At 39.2% G+C, this 27,264-nt stretch overlaps 1 protein-coding gene across 1 annotated transcript; it reads right to left on the reverse strand.

Annotated features, from left to right (window-relative positions):
• Nucleotides 1-1,281: 1,281 nt before the first annotated feature.
• On the reverse strand, nucleotides 1,282-27,264 carry SLC13A4 (solute carrier family 13 member 4). Its single transcript, XM_053942912.1, has 16 exons — nucleotides 27,166-27,264; nucleotides 21,337-21,465; nucleotides 18,532-18,668; nucleotides 18,143-18,324; nucleotides 17,392-17,446; nucleotides 15,698-15,737; nucleotides 14,914-14,991; nucleotides 13,407-13,597; nucleotides 12,134-12,253; nucleotides 9,216-9,317; nucleotides 8,022-8,123; nucleotides 6,871-6,971; nucleotides 5,604-5,734; nucleotides 5,095-5,256; nucleotides 3,461-3,598; nucleotides 1,282-2,750 (listed from the first exon to the last, which is right to left on the reverse strand). The coding sequence occupies exons 1-16, from the start codon at nucleotides 27,262-27,264 to the stop codon at nucleotides 2,613-2,615; spliced, it is 1,905 nt and encodes a 634-aa protein (XP_053798887.1). The 3' UTR covers nucleotides 1,282-2,612.

Here is a 27,264-nt window from a genome sequence, read left to right on the forward strand (position 1 = left end):
CTTGCCTGAGTCCGCTCCAAATGTCTCTGTACCAATCTCGTGAGACACAGCTACGCCAGAGCCTCCTGGAAATGTTTCTGAAGAAATCTTGTTTGAGATGTGGAAGAGCACCAAGCCATTTCATTTATATACTGCTATTGCTGTTCTTACTAAAGAGAACAGCTGGACACCCTGTTTGATTTGTGAGTAATCCCAGGTCTCCCTAAGGCTGGCCAGAATGCCAGCTGCTCGTCTCTCACAAATGAGAATATCCCGTGTTCATATCCCCTGGGAAATCTCTGGGATAGCAAGGTGTGATGGGAGCTGAGCAGAACTGAGAAATCGGCACTGGGAGGGCAGAGAGTGATTTGTTGCTGAGCAGCAAAGCAATTGGAAGATGCTGGTGGATGAAGCATAAAGTGAAAAGGATCAGAAGATGAGTGCAAGTAAAAGGTGCAGAGCAGCTAAAGCCCTGGGAAGAAAGCAAGCCAGAAAGAGTTTTTTGGCAGGGGGAGAATGGTCAAAAGTAACTTTAGGTACTGTGAACAAAGAGATGTTCTGCTTGCTGTGTGTAGGGACAAAACTTGGTATTGCAGACACACCCACCCACTGTAGTGCTTGTCCTGGAGGAAGTTGCCTATGCTGGTGAACAGGCATTGAAGCCTCTTCCTCTCCTGCTCCTGGGGCTTCAGGATAGAGCTTGTGTCAGGGGAGGCCAGAGTGCCTCTGCTTTGAGCACCATTTCAGGGTCTGTGTTCAGAGCAACCTCCTGCTGGGGAGCAGGGAAACACTCAGGGAGGGGAGCAGAAAGGGTGAGGAGGCTCTGCATGGCAGAGGCTGCCCTGAGCTTTGTGTGCTGGAGTGCAGCAGAGCAGCAGCTCAGGGTGGGGGGAACACAGGAACAGGTGAGGTGGGAGGAAAGCTGGAAAAAGTGAGGCCGAGGTCTTGTTTTATGCATTGGGGGTCACGGGGATGCTTTAAGTGACTGATGCACAGAAACACTTAGCTATTCAAAATGAAATTTACAGGAACTACCAGGAATAGCAATTGTTTTGCTAAAGGATGCAGCTTCCTGCTTTTGGAATGAGGGCTAAGACATGCTTTTTGTTTTTTCCCATATTTCTCCCCTCTGCCAACCTTTATTGTATCTGTTTATTTCCAAGATGATTCTGTGGGATCCCTCTGTTTTGACACAAGCAGTAAGCCAAAACCTCCTGCTGACTCAACACCACTTCTTTAAGGGTTTGGTGGGTTATGGGTGAAATATATCCATTTTGTATGCACATGGAGAACCAGAATATGCAGTAGTGAATAATTTATTTTATTAACATTTTATTTTTTCAAAATACATTCATGTCTAGAGAGCCTAGATTAAAAGTGGAAAGCATAAAAGTTCATTAAAGTGTGTGTGTAATTACATGAGATTCAATCATTCTAATATACAGCTTAAATGTATTGACATTAAAGAAATTATTAAAAACTGGACATAATACATGAGAAGAATTAATGAGTGTCACAGGGATCCAGTGAGGAAAGCAGGGCATTCACTTTGTTGATGAGAGATAAAGAGATTGGCCTTTGGCTTGGTAGTTATTTACTCTATGCCACAGTTTCCTACATTTGGAGTTCCTGCTTTCTGGGCTGCTAGAGAGCAGGGGGTGTGAGATTCAAGTGAATGCACTTGATGGGGAGATACACCAGCACCACTCCACTTCAGCCCTCTCCCTTCTTACTCATGGAGTAGCACTGAGTGCCATCAGGGATGAGACTTTCTCAGTCAGGGGAATCATAAGTTCAGAACTAAACAGCAGCCAAAGAGACAGGAGAGATAGGGGGTGTTGGCCTGGTATGGTTTTGCTGGTCACAGCTTCCCCTGCTGAAAGAACTCCCACTGCAGTAATGATGAAGAAGGTCTTGAACAAAACTTTCTGTTCCTGAAACTCTTTCTTCCAAAGCTGAGACTGCAAGTACTACAATATTGGAAATTTATACTAGTGCTGTGTGGAAAAAAAACCCCATATTCTCCTTCCAAGGAGATTTCTCCTTCCTCTCTGGAGGTTTCTATTATCCCTTTGAAGTGCTGTAGCTGGTAGTTGGTAGCTGAATTTCTATCCAGGTCATAGGTGGAAAACTGGTTTTTGCAATATAGTGATGAGTCATCTCAAAAAACAAGAATAATTTGCCTTCAAAAGAAGTAAGCTTATAAAACTCCTCTGGATTTTGGAATAAGGCTTGCCCTACATTCAGTGTAGGACTGAATCTGCTGCTGCTGAGTACACCAGTGTATGTGTACTTGTCTTTTGCCACTGGAATCCTGCCTACAAGTCCTACCTAACTGCTCTAAGGCATGAAAATCTATAGGCAAATAACTTGGAGGAGTGGATTTTTTCTGAGTTATGGTATCCCAGAGAAAGCAACAACACAACAAAGCTAATCTCTCCTTTTAACTCACGCTGATTTTCAGAACTGAAAAGACCTCCCAGTTGCAGAAGACCTCCCAGTGGATTTTCTTCATGGTTTTACAACGGATCCTGGTTCAAGCTTCCTTCTTTCTTTCATATGTGAAATGTAGGTTCAATATTTTGTCCCAACTTACTTTGGTCTTGCACTTTTGCTCTTTTTGTCATTTAAAATTACATTTGGCTTGTGATGTTGCTGACTGCTGCCCATTCTGGAAAGCTGTTCAGCTGGAAGAGTCTAATTCCCCACGTGTTGATGGCCACCATGACAACAGCCAGGCCAATCAGATTTACACCCAGGCCAGCTTTCACCTGCAAAAGCAAAATGCATCAGAGCAACTTAATCAAAACCAGTTAACAAAAAAAAAAACAAACAAACAAAAAAAATAGAAGCAGTAGGATTTATACTGACTCATATATAGTGTGATAATTTATGTATAGTGATTTCTAGAGCAAAAAAAAAAAGCATAAATGAGAGCATATGTGTGAGGGTATATGTTGGAGTATTCAGGAATGAATTTTCAGGTTATTTTCAGGTTAGAGACTGATGCAGTTCATTGTGAACTGCTCAGTTTGTCACTTCTCAATCAGATAATCAGAATGGGGAGTTAAACCATATAGTGATACACAACTTGCTGTGCAGCTAGGTGATAAATCTAATTTCTTATGCTCTCTTGTGCTTGTCTTAGTAGGTCAGTGAAGAAAAGATTGCATACTCCTAAAGATCTTCAGACCATTGCATTCATTAAAAAATACAAATAAGAAATGTGTGCACCCTACAGCAGATCTGTGGTTGTTCTTAACCTGACAGCTCTATTGTGTAAGAGCAGTGCAGACATCACTACTTAATATTAGCAGAAATATAGTAATTTTTATTGCACCAATGCTGTTATTATTATTATTATTATTGTTGTTGTTGTTGTTGTTGTTGTTGTTGTTGTTGTTGTTGTTGACTGCTTGATGTGGGAGTTATGTTGGAGTTGTATGAAGCATGGGAGGATAAACCCAGTGCCAAGACTCACCATATCTTTGATCTGGCAGTGCCCATAACTGAAGACAATGGCATTTGGAGGGTTACCCACTGGCAGCATCACGGCAAATGAGATGCACATGGTGACAGGAATCAGGGTGTATAAAGGGTTGATAAGCAGGGTTTCTGACTGGAAGAACAGAGAGAGAGAGGTGTTTCACCTGATCAACAAAAGTCACGGCTGACAATGACTATGAAAGGACCCTCTCTGCTGTGAATCACACCTGCCTAATTTCTAAACTTAAGCTTGAAAGTACTTTTTGGTTGGTTGGGCTTTTTTTAGAGCAATGCCATAATTTTGAGCTGGTGATGCTCCGGGGATCTCTCTTGAGACTTTTCACACTGAGGGAGGTTGGAGTTTGCTACTAATAGGACATGTTTGCTCTTTCTCCCACTTGTTCTCATGTCATTCTGTATTGTGTCTTCTGGACCTTAACACTGACTGCTGCTTCAGTCTTCATCCACGAGAAGTCACAACAGGTTAACACAAAGAACTTGCTTCTTCCAGTTGCTGAATATGCTGAGACCATTATGTGATGTCCTCCTGAATAGTGGTTGAGAGAACCAGCTGTTCATGATCCAAATTTGCATGGTGAGAAGGCAGAGATGATGGAATATTTTCTACAGTGGGCTAAAGAATGCAGTTTTCAGTGGTGATGAAATTTTCCATTTTTATTTGCATTGCTTTGGCCCAGTTTTATATGAGAGGTAAAGGGACGGATAAACAAGGCTACAATCATTTTGGGGATAGGAAGTGTCTCCAGGTTACCTTTGCAATCTGAAAAGAGAGTCTGCCTTAAGATGGCATTTATTGCTACAAGTAGATTACTGCTCTAAATATTTTTCAGGAGAATCTCTTTCTGCATGGAGCAGAAGCAAAACTGAACTCCTCAGCCACAGAAACAGAATTACATATTGTGATCTGACCACATCTTAATATTAACTCAGAATTGTTCACATAATATGATCTGGGACAATCCCATAAAATAGTTATAATAAGGAAAGATGATTCATACCTCCATTCTTGGACAGAAAAGTTTCACGTTACATTAAAGAAAAAAAAAAAAAGAAAATTTCCGTAACTGTTATTCCAATATAAAATTAAATTACTCTCTCTTTCTTCTACCTTTGTCAATAGCATCCTGATTTTTCTGCACCTTACAGACATCTCTGCTTTCCATGGTGAAAGACAGTATGCTTACCAGATAAACCCCTTGAACACTTCTAAATCTGAAATAAAATTTGGTACTCCAGCCTTTTCTCATAAACAGGGAGCAGGTGACTACAAAATAATGAACAACACATTTAAAATAACATTGACAAAAGCATCTCAAGCTTTATGTGAAATTCACCTAACTTGTTAATTCCATAGTCACCTTCTCTTGTACCTGGCATATGAATTCCTCAGTGCACTTTGTCTGAGAGGTATTATAAATTCCATGATGCTAAAATATTATTTTGGCTGCCCAATTATATTATTTTTCCTAGTTTCAAGACTACAGAACCGTAGCTTGGGAACTGAGGCTGGGTTTCATTTGGACAGAGTGCCAAGATCTTGACATCATGAAAAATTCCCACAAGCCTGGGAGGAAGCAAAAGACTAAAACTGTCACTATTTTAACTCACCATGCTGCATAAAATAGGCAGAAAGATGGTGACGGTTGCTGGATTACTAACAAATTCTGTTACCATGGACACTAAAATGCAAGCCAGCAGAGTTACAGCCCAGGAGGGAAGGCTGCTCAGGGAGAGCATTTGACGTCCAATCCATGTAGAGAGGCCAGAGGTCTGGAGAAAGGACAGAAGCACAAGACTTGCTAAATACTTGGTATGTTTGTAAAACAGATTCTTCTTTCTGTGGCAGTTTACAGCAGAGAATCCCACCAACAAATAAACAAAGCTCAAGTCAATGCTTTCTGCATTTCCTTTTGCTTAGTAAACTAGATTTCACTGCAGTGTTTAATAAATAGCAAGAAAGACATACATTGAGTGCAGGGAGTGCTGCCCACTATATTATGTACAAACTTGTAAGTATCCACATCATAAATCCAAACTGGGGAGCATAAAAAGGAATAAAAGAGCAGGTTGATAATATGTTTAGGAAGGAGGATAAAATAAGAAATCTACACCAGTACCTTGCATCCAGCTGCTAAGGCATAACCTCCTCCAACCAACACTACAATCTCCCAGGGCATGGTCTTCTGAAAGTCCTTCCAGGTAATGATGGGCTCCAGTGTGTTAATTTCTGCTGACTTTTCACCATCTCCTATATCAAATAAGGTGTGTGACCAGTATTATACTGCTTTTTTTGCAAAAGCCTTCACATTTTTCACAAGAATAGAAATGGTTGAAGATGCATGGGGCTGCCTGAGAGAGAGGCAAAGAGGCAGTGCATAGCCTGTTTCTCTCGATAGCCTGTTTCTCTCGAGCCTGGCCTCACAAAATGCAGCATATTAATTCCAAACATCCCAACTTTCCCTTGCCTGCTCCTTTGATGTGAATGTTTGTAAACCCCTGTGTTCTCATGTTACAGCTTTTTGAGGGACTGTGTGCCGTGTTGTGGTATGCATGTGCATATATCTGCAGACCCCAGAGATGGTGTTACAATGGGATTATATTATCAAAGAAGGACTATGAAGTAGGCCATGATGCTTGACAAAGTGCATTTAGGCCCCTAGATTTTATCTGAGGACATTAGGATTTTTTTAGTGCCTGAGTATTTTCTTAAAGGAGGAGTTAGAGAGTGTCATATTTTCCTAAAACCTGTACAAGATATAACAGCATAAAAATATATGTTTCTATAAATTTATAATCTTTACATAAGACTGTGCAGACAATTCTACTTTCATACAGCACTGCTGAAAGACTGGTGCAGCAAACTGATCAAACCACTGAGTGCTACCCAAACACAATTGTGAAATAATTTCACTATCAAAAAGACTGTGAGAGAAGCATTGCACAAAATTGGAATATTGTCTGGCACTTTATGATGTCTTTTATATTTTTCTTAAGACATTGCAATGATTTCCACTGTATGAGTGATGACTCATTTTTTTTACTGGGGTTTGTCTTGAGCTGATTTTCCATTATAGTTTTTTAATATGGAACTCCATCTAAACCTTTCCCAAAGCTCAGTCCTCAGTCCTGAAGTCTAGTAACTCTGCTAGCACAGAACAGGCAGCAGTTTCAGATTCAAGACCTGTTTGTCATCCTCTGGATGAGACAATATGAATTACAGCAAAGGAAAAGGGAGTCTGATGTAGGAAGGACTGGTATCAGAGGAGAAACTGAACCTTGACTTACCAACATAAAAGTATCTTGGAGCTTTTTACGGACAAAAAAAAAAAAATCATTAGACATTGAAAAATGAACCAGTTCTGTTTCTTACTGCATTCGCCTCACCTTTTCTCCTTTTCCCAAAACATTCCAGCTTTTTTGCTGGAATCAGGAAAAGGAGAAACCCAAGAAATACAGAGACAGTGGCGTCAGTCCGGTAACCTTTCCTAGGAAAAAAATAGCAACATTTTCATAAAAACACATTAACAGAAACATTTCCAAACCAGGTACATAGCTCCAAGCACATTTCTGCAGGTGCAGTTGTATTCCCACATCTGAAGTCATGCTAACAGCCCACTAGAAAAATATGCCTGCATATCAAGGGTACAAATTGGATTTTTTCCCATTTATTAAACTGACTGCGGTAGGCAACTTCAATCACAGCTCAACAATTTTTAATATTGTGGTTGAAAAAAAAATAATCCCTTTTGGTTTACAAATCTATTAACTTGGAGGTACAAAAAATAGTGTGTTTACTGTAGTGTAAGAAACAGTAAACACATTCTGGGGAAAAGCCAAACCCAGGTGATCCTTTAGAAATTAACTGTAGATTGATTTGAAATTAAATGTTTAAAACTCTTTCTGTAAAAGTATTTTGAGGAGTGCCAAACTCCATTGATCATCAGAAAATCACACTATTAGGAATTGTTTTTCTGTCAAAACTGGAATGAAAAATTAAAGTAATTGTATACAGTAGTAATATAAATTACATTCAAATCACTTATTCTTTGATGTGCAAAGTGTGTTACAGTAAGCTTTAATGTAATTTGTTTCAATATTATTTCAAATAAAAGAAAAATTATTTGCTTCAGTCCCCATTCTCAGCAATATTTAACTGAATGGATATTTTCTTGATAAAACACTCTTTGTCAAAAATTTTAATTTCAATTATAGTTGCAATATATTCTAGTGAAAACTTCTTTATGAATGCACTAAAATGTTTCAAGCTCAGCATCTGACCCTCCTATTCTTTTAGATTTGAAATGGTTTCATTACTTTCTTTACTTAACTCACTTTGAATATTGAGAAAGAATAAAATTTTTCACTATCCAGACAGATGTAATTTAAGAAAAAAAAATCCTAATTTTTGAATAAAGACTCCATTTTCACTGCTTCATTAAAGGTGGCTGATGATGTCTTAGGGGAAAAAAATATTGTAGGAAGTCATAAGAAGCAAAGTTGTATTCCTGTGCAGTTGTTTGGGGGATTTTACTCACTTCTCAAAAAAAGATGACCATCCTGGTACAAAGCCAGGCTCACGAGTGAACCAAAGCAAGGTCATCAGGATGAAGAAAAATCCAGTCACCATCTCAGGATAGCTAGAAAGAAAAAACAGAGAAAGCAAGGAAGTAATTCCAAGGTCTGTCTGAAAATTCAAGAAGTAAGTAAGAAAGCAGAAACTGGCTTCAAAAAAATGATAAAAATCATATGAAAAATAGCAAGGAAGATTAGTTTGAATTAAAGAATTTTAGATTTGGCTTCCAGCTGGGAACCATCTAAACCTAGTAAGAAATAGGCTAAAAATATCCATCTGTATTTGCAATTCAATCATTCATGGGCAAGACCTGAAGGAAAATATTTCTAAATGCTTGTTTTGTATTTGCATTGTTATCTGATTAAATGTGTTAACAAGGTGAAGTTCATATTAGCATTCCACTGTAAACATTCTCTTGCATTTTTTAGAAGGGTAGAAAGCCTAAGAGTAAATGACAATGTAAATTAGCACAGATGGTGCACACAAGGTGACTTGAGGATACTTGAAGTGGCTTGAGGATTTTTAATTTAGCATAGATTTAAATTAAGAGTGATTTCATATTTAGGCACAGCCTGAACAACAGTTTAGCTCCAGAGTTTATCATATTCAGGCAGTTGATCTGTCAATATTTCAGTTAAACAACACAAAAACATTTTGTGAAGAAGGAATTCTGTGGCATATCAGCCCTTTTGAAAATGAAAATCTTGCCAAATAATCTTTCCAAGAGACATTTCTTGCCATTGTGCATGAACATTACGGGTAACTAGGAAGGCTGGGTAACTCATGGCATGGGAAAAGGCCTTTTTTGAACTTATATCCACTAAAATAAGTATGTGCCTGAATTAGGAGAAGGGGTCCTTTAGGATTCAGACAAACCTGGACTCAGATGACCTTTGAACCCTGGAAGAAACTTGAATCCTTTCCTTTCTTTTCCTTTTTCCTCAGAAATAAATGAGTTACAAGTTAACACACATGCTTGTAACAAAGTCTTTGATTTTAGTTTTTTTTTTTTTTTTCTTTCATTTTGTTCTATTTCTATCCTGGAGGGGAGGTAAAAGCTGAGAGCATTAAAATAAACTACATGAGCCCAAGGCAACATGGAGGGCAATAGGAGACAATGAGAGACAAATTCCCAAGGAAGGCAGGTCTGGTTTACCTAACGTTTCCCAGTTTCTTGTATTCCTCTTGAATTCTTCTCTCTGACATTTCTTCTCGTTTGGTCTTCTTCTTCTTGCTCACAGAACAAGTCTCTTTAAAACTGAGAGAGCACAATAAAATGAGGTAAGGGCATAAAGAGGAGGGAAAAAGGTAATTAAAAAAAAAAAACCAGCAATGAGATAGAGGGAAACTTCTGGTATCAGGGACTGTTGGGAGAAGATGTGACTGAGGCAAGGACTGATGGCAACGGGAAAGGAAATTACTGAGTGTGATATTTGGTTAATCTGGTTTCAGTTCTTTTAAGTTCTTTTAAGATTCTATTCTAGACATAGTTGGAAGGTCCCTAGGGTGCTCTGACTAGTACTGATTGGTATCACTGAGCCATCTTGAGCCATGGCTGGGCTCCCTCTGCGTAGGCTTCCTCAAAGAGCTGCCAGAAACCTCCAAAAGCTATGGCTAGTGTCTATCATCACGTGGAAAGATTGTGACAGAGGTCAGCTATCAATAGAAATTTTTCATGGGCTAACTATGCTTTCCTGGATCAGGGTTATCCAACATATTTGGGGCCTGCTCTGGCTTTTGAGACCATATTTGCCTTGAATATTCAGGATACATAAGGAGGGAAAGCTGTGCTTGGGATCCCATTAGCTGCCACGACCTGTCTGCTTCTGATTATACTGTCATAATAACATTTGTTTCTAAATCAGGCACAGCCAGAAAAGCACCACAGAGGCCAGGGGAATCAGCCTGGTGTTTTGTCCAGGTGAAAGATGCCTGTACTTCTGCCAGGGACATGAAAACAAGCATATTTCCTAGCTGAATACATTGATCCTCCTATATACTTGTATGGATGTTAAGTGAATCCCTTAGTATATTCAGTTTTCCTTCATTCTGTAAGAAAGCATGGACATTCTTCATTGAAATTAAGATGCTTTCAGGCTCACTTTAACCCTCTCCTTTTCTTCTTTCCAGAAGTGTTACCTAGCTGTGCTTTGAGCCACAGATCCCTCCTTTTTCACTCCAGCTGTACCCTCTGTCACACAGAGGTGTAACAGGATCTAAGCCAGTCTAAAAGAAGCAGTAGCAGTGACTCAGGTACCACGGCAGCACAATTTTGTAGCTCTTTAAGGTGATAATAGGTGCTTTTATGGTTCCTGCTATTTTAATGTCTCATTGAGTACCTCACTAGGCACCCAGCTGTAGCACTGGCCAAGCCATGGACTGCAATCTCCCTCAATGTATCTGGCCAGACTCACAAAGGAATTTGCATTGCCCAAGATGCAACAAAAAGACTGGTCAACAAAAGGACTTAACCAGGGCTTTCATTTCACATGGGCAAATATGTAACACATTTTTTTAGCTCACTTAGCATTGCTATTCATCTATTTCCTTGCAAATCTAGCTGTTAGACTTTAGTAAAATCTACCAGCAGGGAGAGACAAGGCTGGAAGAGCCCTCCAGGCTGGAAGAGAAGAGCTATATGGTTTATAAAGGACAGCTCTGTAGTAACTTCTACCCTTAGCTCTTCTTTGTTGGCAATGATCCTTGGGTGGGTCCATTCTCTTTCACCCTTGACCTGGTCTAGGGCCTTAAAGTCTGCAATGCTGTTCCAGCTAAGCCAAGCAATATAACAGATTGATGGCACAGGGCTTCCTAGGAAAATAACATTACAGGAATTCATTAAACATTTATGCACAAGCGTTAGGCAGCTGTTTCAACATGTTCTAAGTGTTTCCAGGCTCAGGCGCATGTGAAGGCAGAGAATTTAAGCCCAGCTCCCAACATAATATGTTCTTTAATGAAGTGCAGTGAATAGAAGTCAGAGATTAAGAAGCCTTGGAATCAACTAGTACTTCTCAAAAAGTCAATAATGCTTCAGTCTCTGGTATTATTTAGAACAACATTAATCAGCATGAAGTCTTGGATGCAATGTGGAATTTAAATTTTTTTTTTTTTTTTTTCAAACCAAATTAATTGAGGGTCATGTTAGGACCTGTTTCTTCTCAAGATTAAAAAACAGTGGCAGAGGGAATTTATATTAGCCTTTTAATTTGAAACTATAAGACTCAAAGACTGACTAAGAGGGGCTTGGAGCCATTCACCTCTAAATTACTTCTTCAAATCTAGTCAAGGTCAGCAGCAAGCAGAACTCATTATCAATTTATTCATTGTCCTGGGTGAAATAGTGATGTCAATTCAGTTTACTTTTAAGAGTGAACTAAATCAAATTAAGGCCAATTTAATTCAGAGTAAATGTGTCTGCATCACAATTCAATGCAGATTAACAATTCCATTCTAAATGCACACATTTAGGCAATTTTCATTAACTTTGTAAAGACAATATGTGGCACAAATGAACTAGAAGACTAAAACTTTTTCTTATTTTGAGGCCTAGGGACTGGTATTAAATGTATTTGTCTCTTAAGCTGTGAGTCCCTTACACTTTAAAGAGAAATATATAGAGAGTCCATTTACCTTTAATTTTAATTGGTCTTATGTTAATTTCATTGAGTTGGAGGAAGATCTGAAAAGTGACTTGTTCACTTGCAGTTATTTTTCTATTAATCTTTTAAACTGTGCTTTTCCAAAAGTGGTTATAACAAGATATTTGGTCCACAAAGGAATCCTCATTGTCACAAGAGTGAAAAAAAGCCCCCAAACCAGCTGAATGCTTAGTATGGATTTCTATCAGCAATACCTGGGCACTTCAATCTCAAGCAGCAATACTCTACACTGCTGTCTATGCAGGGCAGCTAAGCAGTGAGATTTCCTCTGGTAATTGTTCTGACAACAAGAAGGAAATTGTGCCTTAAATCCTGCCATTTGCCAGTCAAAACTTCTTTATGAAACACATTTGAGAAGAGCTGCAGATGCCCTGCTTTTGTAATCTGTATATCTTGAACAACTTTCACTCACTTGCAGCCCAAGAACAGCCAGTGCAGCCAGAACCAAGTCAGCACCAACATGATGAGGGAGATGGGGAAACTGAACAGAAACCAGGTTCCAAAATTCACCACTTCAGCTTTTGGGTACTGGCTGTGAATTAAAAAAGAGGATGCATGAGGAGTTAGAGCAGTACAGGGACAGGGACCTCCGACAGACATAGTTGCACACACATCTATGGGCATATATATCTGTCATGGGGTGAGAGAAAAATTCCATCAGTTTGCATTTGCAACAGCTGCATTACCTATGCAGAGTGAAACCAACAGACAAACAGTGTAGCTCTCCAAAGCTTTAACATCAGATGGTCTGGATTGTCTGGCCAGCTTTAAAAACACTTGGAGATACCTAAAGTGAAACTCCATCCCTACCTGTGGCTTATATTAAAGCTTCTTTTAGGGTTGTCAGTCTTCAGAATGATTTCACCCAGAACCTCTTTCTATGTCTTCTCATGGGCCACACAAATATCAACTACATTCTGCTGTGCTCTGACAAAGATATTGGATGTGTGCATTTGATGCAACTGTCATAAAAGCAAGATCTTGGAAAATTCTGTAAAATCCAAATCTGTGGATTAAGCATGACTTCTGAACTTAGTCTTCTCTCTTTAAGAGAGACAAATGAGAGATATCAAGGCAGTAGTGGTAGCAGGAGATGGTCAGAATCAGATCTGAGCTTGGATGTTTTTCTGTGCATGACAAGTGCCACTAGTCTCCTGACAGAAAAACATTCATGTTTCTGACATTGAAACATTCATGTCTTTGAGAGGCCTGGGCTAATGATAAAGGAAATACTTAGGTGATCAGAGAGCTGTTTCTCATCTTCTCTGAAGCAAATGCATAAGGTCACATATGTAAGTTGGTTGTTTGGGGTTTTTTTGCACTACATGTTGAGCAGCTGTTTTTATGACATTTCTTCTTTTGTGAGTTTTTCTTTGTCTTCTCTGGTCTATCTTCATAGCTTTAGTGTTTACTTTTCTAGAGTGCCTGCTGCCTCCATGATACTATGTCAAATCAAAAGAAGTTGCTGGAGAAACTTCAGTGTTATCACACTGAGGAGTTTTTAATTTGCATGAGAGAAAGACATAGGTATGTGTTAACTTTCAAACATGAACCACTGGTAATAATATTAGAGTAGAGGAAGAAGCAAACTTTCCTTCACAGAGAATGTTCTTACTAGGGCTCCTTGAGGTAGGAAATTACCCACAAGGATGACAGTAATTCTCACCAATCCCAGTGCCACTTACTTGTTGAAGTGCTCGAGGAAGATGAGGCTGGTAGAGGTGCCTATGATGGTGGTCAGCCCCCCGATGGTTGCCGCGTAGGAGATGCTCAGCGAGAGGCATTTGCAGACCATGTGGTCATGCCTGGTCTGGTACCGGTACTTGCTGCTCAGCCCGAGATCTGAGGGCTCAGGGGGCAGGACCAGGATCTGAGCCTGTGAGGGGACATATTCACAAGCAAAGCAGGTGATCAGAGCAGCAGCCCAGCTCTCTCTAATGCCTGAATGATATGGGGCCCAGAGAAGCAACAGGTTTGTGTAAGAGAGGACCGGTTTTTCTTCACAGAGACTAACTGGGATCAGTCCTGGAAACTTGTCCCAGGACCTAAAATTGCCTGGTCTGTGACAAAAATGTAGGACAAACAGTAATCAGACTTCTGGCTAAGGTTTGGGCCAGCTACAGGTCTGACTGGAATATCAGTGGGATACCAAAAGCCTTTGAGGGCTGCAGGAGCAGGATGCCAGCACTGAGCAGAAGGAGTCCATAATCCTTGAGTCTTAGGAGCAGCCACCACACAAAGGCTTGGTGAACTTTTCACACTTAAACTGGCCACGGGCCTCTAGGGATGGAGTGCTAAGGACCTCAAAACAGCATGGAAAAGGCTGAGCAATGGGAATATGGAAGGAAAAGATGGCAGAAAATTTTGTTCCAAAAGAAGTTTTCAAATCAGTGACAGGAAAATGTCTATGTTGGTAGATCAAGTCCTTGTACTGGGAAAAAAACATACAGTACTTAAAGGCACTTCTCATGCAACCTGTAATTTAAGTATGAGGAAAAAGGCAGCAAGTGGTTCAGAAAGATTTGTTACATTTACTAATTTTTATTTTGATTTATTGAATTAACTGTGAATGCAAATTCATGTGTTGATTTTAACCTTTTCTGTCATGGACATAAATTTATGCCATTAGGACACTACAAAATTGTCATCAGCAATCTCTTCTTGGATCCACTCAAGAGAAGTAGAAATATGAATTGATTTTATGGAGGATTTTGAGGCTGGGTATTTTGGAAGAATTTATTTAATGGAGGATTTTGAGGCTGAGTATTTTGGAAGACCAAAAGGAAGTGGATATTAAGAGTACCTAACAAAGTGGCTGAACAGATTAATGGTCTGCTTTTTTCATTCTGAGTAGGGTTTTGTGTGCCAGGGGTTGTTATTTTTGAGTTGGACTATTTTACAAGGAGGATTTGCAGAAACAAAGTCACTATTACAGTCAAATAATAAAGGAAACTCATGATCACATTATTGGATGTAAAGCTAAATGAATTGTCCCAGCCATTGGGGAAAGGTCTTCTGAACAACCTGTGCTGGGTGCATCTAAATGGGAGCAAGAACTAGCAAAGGGCCAAGCTGTGGCTGTGCTGAGATGATGGAGAATGATTCCTTTCAAGGAACAAATATGAAACAGTAGGGAGCAGGTGATATCCACATCTGTCTTTTGCCTCAGCCCCGGGTCTAACATTTCCTTACCTGAGGTAGGTGCTGCCCATTGCTCATAGAATTCATTGTTCCAATAGGGTTGGCTATCATGTGCACACCATTCATACTCTGCAAGAAGGAAAATGCCATTGGATTAGCCTTTCTTGTATTCCTAGGGGCACTTGGAATAGAATTTGTGATGCTTTTTGTAAAGGTACTGGGTGGAAGGCTTTGGGAACAAAAAAAAGAAAAAGAAAAAAAAATGTTCCAAAACTACAAGAAAATCCAACCCACTAAAATCTGCTGTTAATTTTACACTGGGGGAAAAAAATGTTTAACCCCCCTGCTTTTTTAAATTTTGAAGTGATTTTAAAGTCAGATTAGGTCTTCGTCTATCATGTAGGAGACTCTAACAGGTCCCTTGAGCCTGTGGCTTTGTGATATGTGCAGGCTGCTGTAGCTGAGAATTCTCAGCTTCAGAAGCTGGCAATACTGGAACAACAAAAGATCATATCTGAATTTGGTATAAACCGTATGGAATTGTTAGTTCACTGACTGGATCTCAGGATCTCCAGCAAGGAGTACAACAGACTTCTATGGTTTTGTACTTCTGTTGTTGCTGTTACAGAGCTAATGTTCCCCAACTGATTTGTGCAAGCAGGCTGCCAGGTTAAATACGAAGCAGGACATTCTGCAATACCTACTTTCTGCCAACAACCACCACACATTTGAAATAAAGGGACCAGCAGTTTTTTCCAGAGCCATGCGCATTTTGCTCTGCTGGCTCCTGCATTAGAAGACAGAGTAGCACAGAAGATACCACCTATGACAATACCTTTGAATGCATCAAGGAGCTGAAGTCAGTAGTAGTAGCACTAAAAACAAAGAAAGGAAAATATGCTTTAAAAATGCCTGTTCACCCAGCTCCTGCAAGAGGCACACATCATGAGTAGGAGGGGCAACATCTGCAGGAGATCTAGTGCCTACTAAAATGTTGAATACCAGTTATTAGAACCTCTTATGTGGGCTCTCGGCTGTCAAACAATAAGAGTCATTATTATGTTTCATAGATCAATCTCTAGCTGTGTAACAGTGGAGTTCCACCTCCATGCAAGAAAAAATTTGTTTCTTGGTAGTATTTACCCCATTCTAGGAGAGTACTACATTCTCTGTGGAGTGAATCACCAGGCAGTCCAGCACCACTGCTGCCTGTTCTAGTCAAGTTCTTCCTCTGCCAACTTTTCCAATGTTGTTTCTAAGTACCTACCTGTACCACATTAAGGCTTCCCTAAAACCTGCCCTGTGTGGCATGTGGATCATGCAAACAATCCACTGAAGTAATTTCCAGAAGATGTGCTACTTTTCCTGCCAAATTCAGAACTCTTTTTCAAGTAATCCTATTTTAATAATAGTATTTTAATAATAGTTCTGTTTGAAATATCCCACACATACTCTTCAATAAGGGGTTAAAGGGTTTAATGGCACAATGCCAATCTGAAGATTTCATTCTATATTGCATAGAAAATATGGCTGGGATAAAAAGAGATATGGCTGGGATAAACAGAGGGAATATTGGAGGACCCAAATAGTCTCTAGATTAATGAGAAAACTATTTAGATCTCGCAAGTTAACTTAAAGTCATCAACCTGTACTGTTTTTATTATAATATTTGTTTTAAGGCAAATTAAAATTTAAAGTAAAAGAAACTTGTTTATCTTTTATTTTGAGCAGTTGCAAACAATACAGAAGGAGCTCAAAAAAGGACTGTGCAATTTTGTTCTCACACTTCATAAGTTGCCCCTCAGAACTGGCCTATAATTTTTAGAACATTAGCTTTGTATACCATCTTGTATATCTTGAACTGATGGTAAATTAGATAATTTGACAAAGAAATTAGTCCTTTACTTGATTTACCTTTTCCCCTTACTAGATTCTACCCCAAATAGAAACTACTGGTGTTTCAAACCTCTGAAGAAATGTGTCTCTATTTAAAGAAATCTTCTACAAATTTTGTAGGGGAGCAGGGGTGTTTTTTTGTGGCTTCTCCCTCCCCTCATGTCCCCCTGCCCTCCCTCCACTCTCATCTCTCTTAAATGCAGGCAGTTCAGACTTTTTTCAGAAGGGCCCTGTAAGTGATGTCCCTCTGGATATGTCCTGTGAGCAGTCTGTGCTGTACTTGGATCTTCTTCATCACTGATCCTTCAGGGGAACAGAATAAAAACCTGTGGACAACACTTCCTTACACAGCACAAACTTAGATTTCAAAAGAGGTTTCAAACCCCTAGAAATATTTTCCTTCTCCCTAAAATATCTATAGTATTAAAAAATGAATCAATACTGCAAAGTTTTAGTGAGATCCAGACCATTGCATTAATCCCATTTATCATGTAAGCCTTCCTTGTCAGTCACATGTGAAACATTCACTTGTAAGGTTTTGCTTGCCCTTCCTGGCTCTACTCCTGGGTTCATCTCATTGCAACCTGTGTAGGGCTCAAATGTCCAGTCCTGGTGTACAGGGTTCATTCTTACTCCTCATTGATGAAGATAAGCTCCAGTGAAGGCTGGCCGTGCTTTTCACCGAGACCTGCAACAGAGGAACAGAGAGCAGCCCTTGGGGGTAAGAACTGAGCTGAGCCCCTGGCTCACACCACTGCACCTGGAGGAGCTGCTGCAAACAAAAGCTTGTCCAAACAGTCTCAGGTTCTCTCTTGATGTGGCATTTAATTATTTTGTATTGTATTGATCATGTGCATCTGGCAATTGAAAGACTGTGATACCTATGTATAATAGACAAGGTTGGATGAAATAATTTTCAGCCTGGAAACTGTAAAGTGAAAGAAAAGAGAGATTCTTTTCTTCCTCGGCCTTTTCTTCTGGGAAGGAATGAACAAAATGAACCTTAGAGCTCTTATCAATTTTTTATTATGAGATTGTCAAGAGAAAACTTCTGAGCCTCTTCTAAATTTCCTGGACGTTTTTCCCAAAGGTTTCCTTCCACCCCTGAAAAATCCTATGACCAAGAGCTTATGACACACAGCTACAGCAGATGTCCTGATTCCATATAAATAGCTTCCCAACTCCTATTCTTCCATCTCTTCTAAAATTTCCTTTCATTTTTTGAAAGGAATATCAGAGTACAAAAAGGAAGACTACATATCAGTGTTTTTGGCAGTATAAGTGAGACAGATCTGACCTCAATAGAATTTCAATAATACCTATCAGCAAGTCTAGTCACTGACAAACAAATGAGAAAAGAGTGAATATCAATAGTCACAAATACCTATTGGCTTGTTTTCTTCAGCAATGGTGCTGCCTGCAGTCGTGATGACCTCACACTCTTCCTCAGCATTCACCAGCTCCTGGAGCACTGCCTCCACGATTGGCATCACCATGGCTGTGGTGGAGGTGTTGGAGAGCCACATGGAGAGCACTGTGGTGCAGCACATAAAGCAAAGGAGCAACCTGGAGTGCAGCGCGGGGAGACACAGGGAGTCAGAGGCGGCAGAAAAAGGAGGGGAAGATTTCTAAGCTTTCAAACTCTGAAAGGAAAGATGGGTATAAAAAAATGCCCCAAGCCAAGGTAGCTTTTGCCCCTGAATGGGAAGATCAGAATGGTTTCAAGCTGCTGCTCTCAGCCTCAGACTACCCCAAAGCCAAAAGTTCACTCACATGCCTGGCTTGGCTCCAGCCATCATCACCATGCGCAGGGCAATTCGCTTGTGGAGATTCCACTTTTCTACAGAAGCTGCCACACAAATCACACCCATGAGGAGCAAAGTTGTGTTCTTGAAATATTCAGCAGCCACCTGCATTAAGGGCCAGGGGGAAGCAGCCAGTTAAAAACGCAGTAAATACCCTACACAGAAAACATGCTGAATGAGAAGAAATATAGCATAGTACATTTTTGCTCCCTTAAGTAAGAATGACAAGGAGCTGGAGAAAATGAAGAATTCATAAATCAACATATTCTCTTTAATCTCTTTCTTGTTGTGTTTACAAATAAGGCTCTATCCCCTATTGTTTATAGGCTTCTGAGTTTTGAAGAGATCAAGAGAAACGTTATATTTGCAAGCAGGATGTCCAGTGCCTGCGGTAAGTCAGTCATACTCAACTAGGCTCAGGTAGAAACAAGCACAGACAAAACTGCACTGAAGGCAGCTTATTCATGTGCTTCATCTGCTTTTTCATTCTGCAGGTATTGTTGTCTATCTTGCCTATATTTATTCTGTTTTGTTCAGCTTTTGGGCAAAATGTGGCATCCCTAAAACCTACAGTGTCAGGGAAAAAATGTGTCAGGACTTGCTCTTTGAATACAATAAAAAAAGGTTTGTATATTGCTTCAGTGATCCACAGATCCTGTGTCAAGACTTGTCACATTGGAAATCCATTTCCATTTATCAGGAAAAGAGGGAAAAGTTTCAAGAAAAAGAACTTTAATTTAAAGACAATGAGCAAAAACCATCACTGGCTCAGGAAAATATTCAGACATCACCTCCAAAGCAGGAATCATGGATGTGGGTCTTGCTAAACTATGCGAAGATATTCTGTGAAGCAACTGCAAAAATGACAAATTAGGCCAACCATAAAATTCTTACTCCAACACACACACATACTTCCGTAAAAACAAACCAAATGTGAGAAAATAAAATTTACAAACAGATGCTTGGGGCCTAGCAAAATTTTTCATTTCATTTTGATGCAATCCTTCCTAGGCTGTTGCTGGAATATTTTTCAAGAAATGTAATTTCTTCAGTTTAAAACTAGTTCTCTAATGAAATGTAGGTGCCAGCATTTTAAAACAATTAAGATCAGAAGAAGCAATATTTTTTTCCATTGTCTTCAGTTATACTGATGATCCTTCATAAAATGCAAGAATGACGATAATGTTATTTTGTGAAATCTGCAACAAGTTATATATTTAATGACATTTATTCAATAAATCCCTATGGTGACTAAATAGACTTGGCCATCATAATTGTGTACCAGAACTTTTAAATATCACCTTTTTGGCTTTCTTCCACTGGTTTCTTTCTCATTAACTCTCTTTATTTTCCTGCTATCTTTTAAAAAAATAATGAGGTGAATAAAGGAAATTCATCAATCCAGCAGCATGAAGAATCTGGGATTTTTTTTCTCCTTTATTCCTTTCATAGACATTTTGGAGAAATAAGTGAATGCTAATAGTCTCATTAATACCAACATACATATATATGACACTGTTTCATGCTCTTAAGCCCCTGTGAGTAATTTGTATCTTAAATAGTAGCAATTTTCTAGGCAAGAGTCAATCCAGAACAGCAGATTGGAAATAGTGCTTCAGAGTTGTTTGTTTTTGAATGCAGGGATTTATTTCAGTTCCTAAAGCAAATAATATATTCTTTGCAGTAGTCTTACTGTCACTTTATTTGCTATTGCATTGAATTTCTCTCAGGATGACATTAAATTTCCTTCTCCAATGTGCTGCCAAATTTTTAATGAAAATGCCCAACTACTTTACCTTTATGTTAGGAAAAAAAGATTGTGAAAATACTGAATTGTGTTGGTATGAAAATGTATCTAATTTTATTACAAAACTTGGGGGAATAAGCAGTCATTAAACTCTCGGCTCATGCTTGTTTCTATCCATTTATGGGTATTCCCAGTGCTAGATTGTGAGAGAAATACAACAATTTTATGTTTGCTACATATTCCTCTGCATTCTTATCTGTATTACTCATCCTTAAATCAAATGTGCTGTCCCCTCACCCCCCCAAAAAGAGATAGAAAAAGGCAGGGGAAAAAAGTTGAAGAGAAAATAAAAGAAATTCTTGGCATATAATGAAAGAAATTAACATTCAAAAAGACCTCAAGTAAGCAAATTCAGGTCTGATCATAGCGACTTTTTTTGTACAGCTACTCCTTTGCCTGAGAACTTTTGGCTACAGTGCAGCAGAAGGTTACAGCTTTGAAATAGGCTAGACATTCACCTGGATAAAAATATTATCTAGTCTTTTGCAAAATTATCTAGTCTTTTGCTCATTTAACAAAATTATCTAGTCTTTTGCAGTAGATGGTAACTGGTTTTAGCATATGTTACTTCTTGCCTTATATGACATCCATAATAAATAAAATTGGAAGGAAACTTTACTATACTATACTAAACTTTACTATTGGAAGGAATCTTTATCCTACAGCTGCTGTTCACATGGATTTGAGGAGGGCAGAGGTGGGATCCTTTGGTGCAATAAGTTTTGGTAATTGTTGGTGATGCAGGAGCTGAAAGGATGGACACCTCTCCTGGCTATTATTGTCTATCTTATATCCTATATCTATCCTCAGATGAAGAAAGGGCTGGTGGGACCCTGTTACACATTACAGGATGTACACTTCTGCCTCCCATGCCTCCAAGTCTTGTTGCTGCACTAAGATCAGTCTCGTTCAGATAATTAGCTGAGAGTAAGAACATTAAATGATAAAAACAGACAATGGTCTGACCTCACTGGACTTCATGACCCCAAAGAGAGGGTACAGGAAGGCAGGAACCAAGGCTGCTGCCCCAAGAGGCACTGCTTCAGAGACCCAGTACACAGCTGTCACGATGAGCACATAGGCACACGAGGCTTCCTGCAGGGACAAAGCACAGGGGATGAGTGTTACTGCCCCACCACATGCTGTGGGGAGCCCTGTGAACTCACACAGAGGATTCTTCAGACTGTGAGTGCCTGGGTTAAAAAAAAAACAAAAAGGACTGCATTGGGACCTCCAAAGGTGCAGCTGTTTGGGCGTGAAATCTTGACTACCTTGTAAAAGGAGAGTGTCAGAAGATGATGCTAATGAAAGTTTTCAGACATAATCCAAGGCAATGCGTTGGGTTAAGCCTATTTATCAGCAAAATAATGGCTTCAAGTGCATTTGCAAATTCTTTTGATTTCCATAATCCAATATGTACCAAGCATTCAATCATGACTCCTCAGATTAGACCTGTTGACCTGTTATCTCAACATATTTTTCTCTCCAGTCCTGGACGAAGACAGGAACTAGTAGTTTTCAGGACCAGATGAAAGCATTCATATTTGCCATAAAACTGCCTTGTAGTTATTTTGGGAAATGCTCTGGAAACTTGGGTTGGTTTGAGGTGTTTTTTTTGTTTTTGTTTTTGTTTTTTTTTTTTGTGTGTGTGTGTGTGTTTTTGTTGGTTTGTTTGTTTGTTTGTTTGTTTTGTTGTTTAAGCAATGTGCAAACATTTTTTTTAGCTGATTTTCTTTGCTCAGGTAATTTCTGCAGACCTTCAGAAGAAGACCGCGGGCCTGCAGGGTAGGAGGCAATGGGTGAAAGGAGTTAATAAAAAAAATTTGCTGCTCTCCAAGGTTCTGGTTGAAAAAGGCATGAGAGCATCATGGTGAGCAGTCGTGGGGAGCTGGGATATGGTAGAGAAAAGTGCTATCTGCTGAATATTCTTACAGGAAAACACAGCTAGTGAATGGAAGTCTTCTGGTCCATTTCTTTAGAAATGTCTTTATTTATGGCTCTCATTGGAGTTCTCCTTATGCTCAGTTTGTTGTATTCAGCAATAGTTAGAGACCTGGGGATGTCTGCTGGTGATAATTGCAGAAACTATCCTCAAGAAAAGGTTTTTTCTCTTCTTTCTCTTTCTCAGATTTGAAGCCAAGTCCTGTACTTGCCTTAACCTGCTGTTCTATGGCAGTTAGTAGGTCTGCACTGATTTATTCCTGCTATAAATTTATCTGTTCTTCATTATGCACCAGATGTTCCATATGAGCTTATCAAGCCATATGGAGTCACAGCTCGCAAATGGCTATTGTTTAGAAAATTCACTGTTCACTAATGTTATTTGAGTCTCTTAAAATATAATTTTATATATTATACATCTATCCTGGCTGGATGACTTCTAAATAAAGCAGTTTTCAAGAGGTCTCACAAGCAATTCTCACAGATCCTTGTGCAAATCAAAGAGCATGTTTTGTTCAATTAGTTTTGTGAACAAGGTGGTAAAGCCTAGTGAAATTATACAGGGATGTGAGTTCAATAGAATTAATCAATAGCTTGTATTTAAATTCATCTTTATAGATCTCATTCTTACATTTCCTCTAAAAAAGCCACAATCAGATGTTCATCTTTTTTTTTTTTTTTTTTTTTTTTTTGAAGTACAGCTTATGCTAACAACAGGCTGAACACAGCCCAAAGAAGAAATTAAGATTGATTGGTATGTACTATTTCCTTTACTTGTGCAAGAATTGTAGCCAAAGTTACTCAGAAACTTGGATTTAAATTAGCTGCCAGGTCTCACGCTGACTCCTGTTTCAGAAAAGTGTAACATTAAACAGTTATAATTCAACAAAGCCAGGGAAGGTTTATATTGGATATCGGGGAAAATGTCTTCACTGGTAGGGTGGTCAGGGATTGGAACAGATTGCCCAGAGAGGTGGTGCATCCACCATCCCTGGAAGCTTTCGGAGGACGTGTGGATGTGGCCCTTGGGAATAAGGTTTAGTGGTGAACAGGGCAGTGCTGGGTGAGCAGGTGGACTTGATGATCTTAGAAGTCTTTTCCAACATTAATGATTTTATGACTCTGTGATTCTATGAAGTAGGGCCACTAAAATAACTGAAATAAGTTTATAAGAAAACCTAAGTTCCTTTGAGCAGATAAATTACTTGAGAGGTTATGAAGAGTATCTGAAAGGCTGCTGGAGAAATTTAGCTCTGAATTAGCCAACTTGCTGCTCAGTCACGTTTAACTACATTGTACCTCAAGGTTAATATTCCACAGAGAGCAGAGCATGGGGCCTTTTTTGTGACCTTGTGACTCTGAAACATTTTTAATTTTTAACTCATTAGCTTCTGCTAATGCTTGGATGGGCTCTGTATCAGATTCAGCAGTTGTCTGAGGAGAAAAATAACTTCTAATTAAAGAAGAATCAATTATTTTTTTATTTTAGAGCAGTCCAGATGTAAGATCCAAGGGGTATCCAAACCATTTTCTCACTACAAAAATGTACTTCTCTCTAATTTCTTTGAGCAATTATGTCATTTTCTATTACTCCTCTGTGTGTGGCAAAAAAAGTAGGCTGGTAGTGAAAATTGAATAGGACAGAGGGAATTTGCATCTCTACCAAAACCTTACTGGGATGGGCACTAAGTCTTTGTGTTTCCTATACACTAGGCTGTAGTCATTTTACAAAAGAAAAAAACCCAAATAAATTGCATTTTTAAATGGTACAAAACTGTAAGCAAGTACTGGGAAAGCCAAGCTTGCTAATCTCCACTAAAAACTTAATCGGCTTGTCTGGCAACTTTATTTATTTTCTCAGTTGGTTTCCAAGAGAAACCATAATAATCTCTTCTATTTAATTGAACTCAGTGTATATATTTAATTAATGGTTACCAGAGTAACCAAAGTATTACACTGAAGCAGTGGCAGTGTAATTTTAACTGCTTCACCCTCCTCACTTGTTGTTTTACAGCTGAAAAATTCTGTTAAACCCACCTCAGAGCTTGAAGCAGGGAATTGGAAAACGTGATGGTTGGAGGGACTGTCATCTAATTATCTCTCTTCAGTCAGTCCCTTAGGTTAAAAGAAGAGCTGAAAGGAAGCCACGGCTAAAAACTCCACACTAAGGGTCATGCATAAAACTTCTGTAACTAAAATTTCCAAGGATCTCAGAATGATTAAAAGGAAGAATAAATTCTATGTTGGAAATTTGCCCACTTATTTGCCCATTGCATATCTTGCATGCAGATATGTGGTTAAGCTCTGCAAAGTGGAAGTCCAGCCTCCGGAATAACATCTTTGATTTTATGGAATAATGCTGAAATTCCATCCTTCAGCTTGGTAAATAAATAAATAAATAAATAAATTTAAAAATTTCCATCCTTCAGCTTTATTTGGTATATAAAACCAAAGGTAAATGAAAATATGTCAACTGTGGCTCTTCAGAGCATGTTCTGTGCTTTAGGGGCATATTCAGATCAATATGCTGATTTGGCATATCAAGATGCCAAAATCCCCTGATACTGCAGGTCTCACAGCTCTGTCAACAGGTGACTTTCAGGAGTCATCCAAATGTCCTTGACTGGGTGCAGTGTGACCACAGCAACACTGGTCACAGAAAGCCTGTCCCCAGCTGACTGAAATCATGCGGCATGCCTTGTGGTATCTCTGGCTTTATGACAAAAAAAAAAAAAAGTGGATAAAGATTACAAAAAAAGAAGCAAAAATGCTCACATGTCACTGTAAACAATGAAGGAAATGAGGACAGAATGAAAAAGACCCTCAGTTTGTAAAGCACACCCTTTTTTTTTTTTTTTTTTTTTTTACCTGAAAGGCATTTATGTATGTCCAAACCTATGGTACAAGTTCAGTTGTAACTCCAGAAGGGGAAAAATAATTTGAGTAAATTTTCTCAAATTTATTCTTCACCCAACCGTTTATTTTCACAAAATAATATAAAAGAAACTGTGGACTTTATTCCCATTAGCAACATCTACCAACAATTCTGAGTCCTTGTGCTCCCTTTGATCTCTCTTGCCACTACACAAGTAATGCTCCTTTGAACTTTCCAGAGATGTGCTGGTATCATCAAAGAAACTGCAAGCTGATTCCCTGCAGAAATGCAAATATAAATGACCTGGTAATTTCAATCTCTATTAAAAAAAACCCAAAAAAAACCCCTAATATAATTGTAAAAATGCAACCATGTAATATTCAAATGTAGAAAGTAATCATAGTCAATGGGTTGTAACAAAGTAAAATCTACACAAAAGCACTTGGATAGTGTACTATCAGCTGAGTTTACTTGGTGTAGATGTTTTCTTAATAGCGCTATAAACATTTGCCCAGCTCTTGGTCAGATTGTCAGCTGTACTTTACCCTCTGTTGTCACTCACATATATACAAAGTGGATGTAAATCTCCACTGGATGGATTTTCACACCACTTTGCAGGAAAGCAGCACCACGAAGTGCAGAGTGACAGTGCAGAGGAGCTTGTACTGTACAACAGCAATTCTTGCAGCAATCCTGTCAGTGAACTCCTGCTTCAGCAGCCATAAGGTGCTTTACAATCCCCTTGGCTGAGCATGCCAGGGAGCATCTCTTTTCATGTCACCCTTCCAGTGACATCAGGGGAGATTAAACCCCTCTGTAGAACAAGCCTCTGTGAAAGGGTGAGCCTTTCTGTTCCCTGAAGAGCACAATTGTCTGTTATTCATTCACTCTCTTGAGATAAAAGAGATGAAAAAGCACTGTAAGAGAACAGCCAAGATACATTGAAGTTCAAAGCAGGAAAACTCGAAGTGCAGCATACAGTTCAGTGGTGCAGGAACATTTCCTTTCAATGAATCCTGGTTTATTTTCCAAACAAAATGTTACTGTTTTGTTTTTGAAATCAGTTGTTCTATTTCTAATCCTTTGTAAATTGGGTAAAGTACTAGTATTCATAAATCCCCTGATACTTTAAGGAAGAATGAATCTTTAGCAAGGTAGAGGATGGAATGGATATTGCTGCACTTTTTTGACAGATTTATGTCTAGGTCTATGGGGAAGGAAAAGCTGCAGATTTTTAATACATTGCAGATTTTGATAAATTAAAGTCTCTAAGGTAGGAAAACACTGCTATTTTATGGGTTACAACTGCAGAGATGTGCAAAGAGAGGACTTTACCATGTGGTCAAGGCAATCAGTATCTCCAAAGCAGTGTCAGGAACCCAGCTGCACTCACTCCTTTCCCTGATCTGTGTGTTAAACACAGGATATTCCTCCTTTGCATTGCTGTGTATGCCAGTGTCAGAGCTGCAATGTTCCAGCAGATGTACCTACAGCTGCTCTGGAGCAGTCAAGTGCCACCCAGTCACCCAGTCCCAGCTCCTGCCACACCTGAGTTGCTGTCTTTATAAATCCACACTTGAAAAAGTCCCTCCATGCATACTTATAACTAAAAACTAAAGACTCTATAAGCATTCATTTTAAAGACCTCTTCTTAAAGAAAATGTAATGGATATGTTTGTTCTGTTCCCCCTTCTACACAATATTATTTTAGAAAGAAATGCAACATTTCTGCTTTAAAGCAGTGCTTTTCTAGCTTCACCTGACTCTTCATTTCTTCTTGTGACACCACAAGGTATCTCTAGCTCTTAGTGATGATTTCTCAGTAACCCTCACAGTCCTTCAAATATGAGTCTTTGATTTTTCTAAGATCTGTGCTTCTTGACATCTTTGTCTTTCTTTTTGCACGCTGCACACTTAATCAGCAGGACTACCTGCTGCACTCAGAAGCTTTGGTAAAAAGAAAATGAAAATGTACTTACACTGCTGGGGTATATGAGTGGCAGAGGAAGCAGCAGAAGTGGAATGAGAACAACGAGCAAGAGATTTCTGGATCGGAGAATCTCCTTCATCACTGCCAT

Source organism: Vidua chalybeata, chromosome 5 (assembly GCF_026979565.1).
Source record: "Vidua chalybeata isolate OUT-0048 chromosome 5, bVidCha1 merged haplotype, whole genome shotgun sequence".
NCBI classification, from domain to species: domain Eukaryota; kingdom Metazoa; phylum Chordata; class Aves; order Passeriformes; family Viduidae; genus Vidua; species Vidua chalybeata.

Excerpts from the sequence above, each read along its gene's own strand:
- SLC13A4 (XM_053942912.1), bottom strand. The coding sequence starts at position 27,264 with ATGGCAGTGATGAAGGAGATTCTCCGATCCAGAAATCTCTTGCTCGTT. Across the intron at positions 15,738-17,391 it reads CTTATCTTCATCAATGAGGA|TGCTACTACTACTGACTTCA; the intron begins GTAAGAATGAAC and ends CTTTGTTTTTAG. Across the intron at positions 14,992-15,697 it reads GCTCCTTGATGCATTCAAAG|AGTATGAATGGTGTGCACAT; the intron begins GTATTGTCATAG and ends TCCTTCTTGCAG.